The sequence below is a fragment of the Cynara cardunculus genome (assembly GCF_001531365.2).
Source record: "Cynara cardunculus var. scolymus isolate 2C chromosome LG 17, CcrdV1, whole genome shotgun sequence".
Lineage (NCBI taxonomy): Eukaryota > Viridiplantae > Streptophyta > Magnoliopsida > Asterales > Asteraceae > Cynara > Cynara cardunculus.
Window position 1 is genome coordinate 5186434 of NC_037544.1, and position 6708 is coordinate 5193141.

General features: G+C 38.7%; 1 protein-coding gene across 1 annotated transcript; it reads left to right on the forward strand.

The window, feature by feature from the left end:
- Nucleotides 1-1981: 1981 nt before the first annotated feature.
- On the forward strand, nucleotides 1982-2686 carry LOC112500524. Its single transcript, XM_025104027.1, has one exon. The coding sequence runs from the start codon at nucleotides 1982-1984 to the stop codon at nucleotides 2684-2686; it is 705 nt and encodes a 234-aa protein (XP_024959795.1).
- The last annotated feature ends 4022 nt before the right edge of the window (nucleotides 2687-6708 follow it).

Below are 6708 nucleotides of genomic sequence, written 5' to 3' on the forward strand. Positions count from 1 at the left end.
CTGGTCATTTAAGTATGACTGGAATTAACACGGGTGTCAATGAGTTTTAAACTGTGGTCTAATACAAGTTAGGTGGTGTGGAGTGCACACTTGTAAATCTGATGTGTTTGATCCCGGAAACAACGAAGTGCAGGGGTAGTGCCCCTAGGTGGTCCGACTTGGCACTTTAGCGGGCGTGATCGAGGGCATCACCCCAAAACATCTAACAAAATTTTGGACTTGTAATATAGTGGAAAATCGTGATCAGACTAAGTGTTATTCAAATTAAGGACTATTTCTGGAAGAGTAATTAGACTTGAGATTGTTTACCAAATTTTATGATTAAGTGTTGATCGGGATAAGTGGTCTATCTGTGGTAAATGCTGACTGAAAATGTTGTTTACCAAATTTTATGGTTTTCCTCACATTTCCCTCCCCTTCCTTTCCTTCGTAAAATGAGTTTTGAGAACGCAGCGTAAGTCGAGAGATTGCTCTATCTCTGGTTGGTCATGGGACTATCTCTGGAATCTCTATCTCTAGATATGTATGTCTAGGGGTTCTTGATCTGCACGTTTAACTAATTTTGGATCTTATCCATTAACGGTTATAACCGTTTGTAACTGATTCTAACTTCCCAAAAGCAGTCATTTACCAAAACTGTTTTGGCACTCTCTTGAAATCTGAACATTCTAAGATTCTCTAATAAATTGACTTTGGTTTTTTGTGCCTAAATTCGAAAATGTCCTAAACGATTATCCTAGATTGAATTTCGTGATACGCAAGGCATAGGGTCGAAATATCAATTCAAAAAGTGAACTTACACGATCTTGAAACAATCCAGATTCCGATTACCATTTACCCTGTAATCCTAGTTTTTTCTAACAATTAACCGATTTCATCTATGGATTTCAATAGAGCAAATACACATACCTTTCTGGCTGAAACTCGTATACGTTAATAATGGTCACCAAGTAGATGCAAGGCAAATAATACGAAGAAGATGCAAGCCATTAAGGGATTAAAATTTAAAAAAATTGGCATTTGGTGTAACTGAGGTGGCAGTCAAATCAACAAGTAGCATTTAGTTTTACTGAGGTGGTAGTCAGGTCAACATAAGTGGATTTAGTGTAACTGAGGTGGCATTATGGACCTAAACCACAATTGCTCCTCTAGCAATAATTCATTAATTCACAGGTCGCTACACTGTCTGAAAGATCAATAAGACATTTCAAATAGATGCAAGTACGTGTGCAGTGACATTGTAACAACAATATATGAAGCTTGAAACGAGGTCGCTACAGTGTTTGAATGAGTTTGTATGTAGGACCCAAGGATTATTGTTTTTCGTCATTTTTAGAGCATATTGTTTTGTTTGCATGTGTTTAAAGAGTACAAGTATCAGCATTTATTTACTGCAACTCAAACATGTCACAGAATGAACCTAGAGAGATCACTAGATGTGTTGGATATGTCACATGCCATATGTTGGATTTTTCCCATAGGAATTGATCCCACATAGGAAAGAAAAGGGAAAAATGAATGGTTTATAAGGGTAAGATCATAAGCCTTATCAAAATCAACTAAAGCCTTTGGATTGGGCTTTAGCTTGGGGTCTCGTGACCGTCACGGCTGTGGCCGAACCGGAACAACCGACGCACTGTTTCCGAACAGTCGCGTCTGTTCGCGTTAGTGGTTTTTTAACCGCCAAATAACTACCGAGGCTATATATACATGCTATATCCCTTCATTCGAGAACACATTCATATTCCATACGTTTTTCCCTTTTCAATTGCATCTTCCCTCTCAAGAACACGCTTCGATTCGATAGGGTTGAATTGACGTGCATCAAATCAACCGGGTAGTTGTATCCTCTAGACGACGTCCGTACCGAGCACGATTGGGAACGAAATTTCGTCTTAGATTGTTATGACTAATCGACAACAAATCACGAAATAACGAAAACAACTACAAAATAATGATCAAAATACTTGAAATTTATAAAATGGATCACTCGACGATTCTGAAATCCCACGTTGAAAAGCCCGAGAAATTCAAGGGTTCAGATTTTCGACGATGGCAACAGAAAATGCTCTTCTGTCTCACTACGTTATGTGTGTCTAACGTGCTTTCGGAGCAAGCACTGACGACACCCGTTCCCGGTGAAGGCCAAACGACACCGACCCAAATCCAAATGTCAGCCTTTGAAAGGGTGGTCGAGACTTGGAATAGCAATGAATATAGTTGTCGAAACTATATTCTTAATGCTTTGGACGACTCCCTATATGATATATACTCTACCTTTAACTCGGCAAGAGAAATATGGGAGTCGTTGGAAACCAAGTACAAGACCGAAGTGGCATGTTCTAAAAGAGTTGTGGTCGGGAAGTTCTTGAACTTCAAGACGAGCGATGCAAAATCTGTTGTGAAACAAGTGGAAGAACTACAAGTCCTTGTTCATGAACTCGACACCGAAGGTATGGGCATCAATCCGAACTTTCTTGTTGGTTCGATAATTGAAAATTTGCCTCCTTCATGGAGAGATTTCAAACTCTATTTGAAACATCTAACCGAGGACATGTCTTTTGATCAATTGGTTCTCAAACTACGAGTTGAGAAGGACAATAGGAATAGTGAGAAGACGGACGGAAGTTCAATAGACCCAAACGCAAATTTCGTTGGAGGAAACACTTCCAAACCAAAATTTTAGAAGTTCAAGGGAAAAGGTATCGCTAAACCTTCTCCCTCAAACATGAAAAACCCTATCCAAGCCCACAAAAAGCCATTCAAAAGGCAAATGACTACTTGTTGGATGTGTGGTCGTCCCGGGCACAAAGCACGGGATTGCCGTCTCAAGAGGGATCATCATGGAAGCGGAGGAGCTGGAAGCTCAAACCAAACCAACATGGCAGATTCTGAAATAAGGTTTGTAGGTGTCGTTGAAGCGAACTTCGTGACAAACAAAGTGGATTGGTGGCTTGACACCGGTGCCACTAGGCACATATGCAACTCCAAGGATTTATTCTCTTCCTATGTCAAAGTCAACGATGGTGAACCGATGTTTATGGGGAACTCAACAACCGCAAAAGTGTAAGAAAAAGGGAAAGTGATATTGAAGCTAACATCGGGGAAAGAGCTTGAACTCACCAATGTGCTACATGTGCCGGATATGAGCAATAATTTGATCTCGGGTCCTATGTTGAGCAACAAAGGATTTAAAATTGTATTCGAGTCGAATAAATTTGTAGTCACTAAGGGTGGGGGTGTATGTGGGTAAGGGATACCTGTCTGAGGGGCTCTTTAAGTTGTCCATTGTAAATATCACAAACAATGATGTAAATATGAATAAAATCACTAGCGCTGCTTCTACTTATATGGTTGACTCCCCAAATTTGTGGCATGTTCGGTTAGGTCATGTCAATTTTCGATCCTTACAAAGGATGATGAATCTTGGCATGTTACCTAAGTGTTCAATGAACAAAATGACTAAGTGTGAGACTTGTGTAGAATCAAAATACTAAAGTCATCCCCACAAATCTGTCGAAAAATCTAACCAAGTGTTTGGTCTAATACATACCGATTTGTGTGATTTTAAGTCAACTCCAACTCGAGGGGGAAAGAACTACTATATCTCATTTATTGATGATGGCAGTAAGTTCTGTTATATTTATTTAATAAATACCAAAGACGAGGCTTTAAACATGTTTAAAATCTATAAAGCGGAAGTTGAAAATCAACTTGAAAAGAGGATCAAAATTCTAAGGTCTGACCGAGGAGGAGMGTATGAATCTCATGACTTTGATGAATTTTGTTCCTTACATGGTATTGTACATCAAACCACAGCTCCTTATACCCCTCAACAAAATGGGGTAGCCGAGCGGAAAAACATAACTTTGAAGAATATGATCAACTCAATGTTGATCACTTATGGGGCTCCTCATAATCTATGGGGTGAAGCCTGTTTGACTGCAAACATGATCTTAAATAAGATTCTGCATAAGAAAAATAGTCAATCTCCCTACGAACTATGGAAAGGCAAATTGCCTTCCTACAAAAGGATGAAAGTGTGGGGTTGCTTAGCCAAAGTACAAATACCTCTATCTAAAAGGACCAAATTAGGACCAAAGACTGTGGATTGCATCTATCTTGGCCCCGCCAAGAACAGTGCAGCTTACAGATTCTTGGTATATAGGTCTCAAGTAGAGGATATTCACACAAATACCATAATTGAATATGCGGAAGCAGAATTCTTTGAAGACATATTCCCATATAAGGATAAGGAGAAGAGAATCTCCAATCCAAGGAAAAGAGTGAATGAAGACGATAAACCTCACAATGAGTTAGACCAAAGTACTATTCAAAGAGATGAAGGTACCTCTCAAGTTCAACGTGATGGAGAACCTCACAGAAGTAAACGTGGAAAAGTGGCAAAAGACTTTGGACCAGACTATGTGACCTTTAATATAGAAGGATAACCTCTAAATTATAAGGCAGCTATGGATTCTTCTGAAGCTCCTTATTGGAAAGAGGCAATCCAAAGCAAAATAGAATCCATTTTACAAAATAACACTTGGAAATTGGTAGATCTCCCTCCGGGACATAAACCAATTGGCCATAAATGGATTTTTAAGAGAAAGCTTAGACCTGACGGTACTATAGAAAAGTACAAGACTCGTTTAGTAGCCAAAGGGTATCGTCAAAGAGAAGGTCAAGATTTCTTTGACACCTATCCGCCGGTGACTAGAATCACTTCCATTAGAACTTTGATTGTAATAGCAGCAATGCACAATTTGGAAATTCACCAAATGGATGTGAAAACTGCTTTCCTGAATGGCGAATTAGAGGAAGAAATCTACATGCAACAACCCGAAGGGTTTGTTGTTAAAGGTCAAGAACATAAAGTATGTAAACTGGTTAAGTCCCTATACAGACTTAAACAAGCTCCAAAGCATTGGCACGAGAAGTTTGATAATACACTATTATCACAAGGTTTATATATCAATGAATGTGATAAATGTGTATATGTTAAACAGTTTAAGAATGCTTATGTCATATTATGTTTATATGTGGATGATATGCTAATAATGGGGACTAATATGGATGTAATTAATCAAACCAAGAAAATGCTTCATTCTTCATTTGATATGAAGGATTTAGGACAAGTTGATGTTATTCTTGGTATCAAAGTTCGTAGAACTTCGGAAGGATACATCCTTAGCCAATCTCATTATATAGAGACGATCCTAAAGAAGTTTGGACACTTTGATGATAAACCGGTCGTTACTCCCTTTGATCCTTCAAGTCAACTTAAGAAAAATCAAGGAGATAGTGTTTCACAATTAGAGTACACTCAAGTTCTTGGGAGCCTAATGTATGAATTGTACACGACCGGATTTAGCATATATTGTGAGTAGATTGAGTCGTTACTCACATAATCCTGGTAAAGATCACTGGTATGCACTAGTTCAAGTGCTCCGATATCTTAAACATACAATATGTTATGGTTTGCATTACACTAAGTACCCCCCCTGTGCTAGAAGGATACTGTGATGCCAATTGGATTTCCAATCACTCGGAAGGTAAATCCACAAGTGGCTACATGTTTACCCTTGGTGGTGCTTCAATATCTTGGAAATCATCTAAACAAACGGTAAATATACGTTCCACGATGGAAGCTAAGTTTGTCGCGTTGGACAAAGCGGCTGAAGAAGCCGAATGGCTCAAAAGCTTTCTAGAAGGTATTCTGTTATGGCCTAAGCCTGTGACAGCCATTAGTATACACTGTGATAGTATGGCTGCTCTGACTAGAGCAAAGAATCATATCTATAATGGAAAATCAAGGCATATAAGGCGACATCACAATACAATAAAAGACTTGCTGAAAAATGGAATAATTTCCATTGATTACATAAAGTCGAAGGAAAATATAGCAGATCCTTTGACAAAAGGGCCTAAACAGAGAGCAAGTTATCTTTACATCGAGGGGAATGGGCTTAAAGCCAATAAAATGAGTCGATACTTGGCGGAAACCTAACCTAGCAACATTGGAGATCCCATGGTCTAGGTTCAATAGGCAAACTAGTTGAGGAAGACTCAAGAAGAATCAAACACAAGGTATGCTTATTCCTATGATGTCCTCAATTGTGTTCTCCGTTGATGTTTAAGGGTTGAATTCATATTCTTAATAGTGCTAATAGCTTATTTCAGTAGAGCACTACAGAATGTTCTTGATTGGCATTACCTATGTGAGATCGATGTGTGGTCGCATCTATGAGAACCGAGATGGCTATGTTCTCTACAAATCTCATGCGACCAAAATGAACAAAACTGTAAGAATCGATGTGTGTATAAGTATGATGTATGTTACACATTTTGTCTCGATTTACTATCAAATGTGGTTAGTTCAAGACTTCGTTCACTACCCATAAAGTAGATCCGAATTGTATTCACTACGGAAGGTTCAAGTCCAAAAGACACCTTTCCTGATGTACTTCATATTTAGTTCTTGGAATAGGAAATAAATTCCTATGTTATCTTACTTTCTATTCAAATGTGGGGTATTGTAGGAGTTTGAATAGAAAATGTGGGGTATTATTGGATTTTTCCCATAGGAATTGATCCCACATAGGAAAGAAAGGGGAAAAATGAATGGTTTATAAGGGTAAGATCATAAGCCTTATCAAAATCAACTAAAGCCTTTGGATTGGGCTTTAGCTTGGGGTCTCGTGACCG

What these genes read in the sequence shown, in the direction of transcription:
- LOC112500524 (XM_025104027.1), top strand. Translation starts at nt 1,982, where the DNA reads ATGGATCACTCGACGATTCTGAAATCCCACGTTGAAAAGCCCGAGAAA.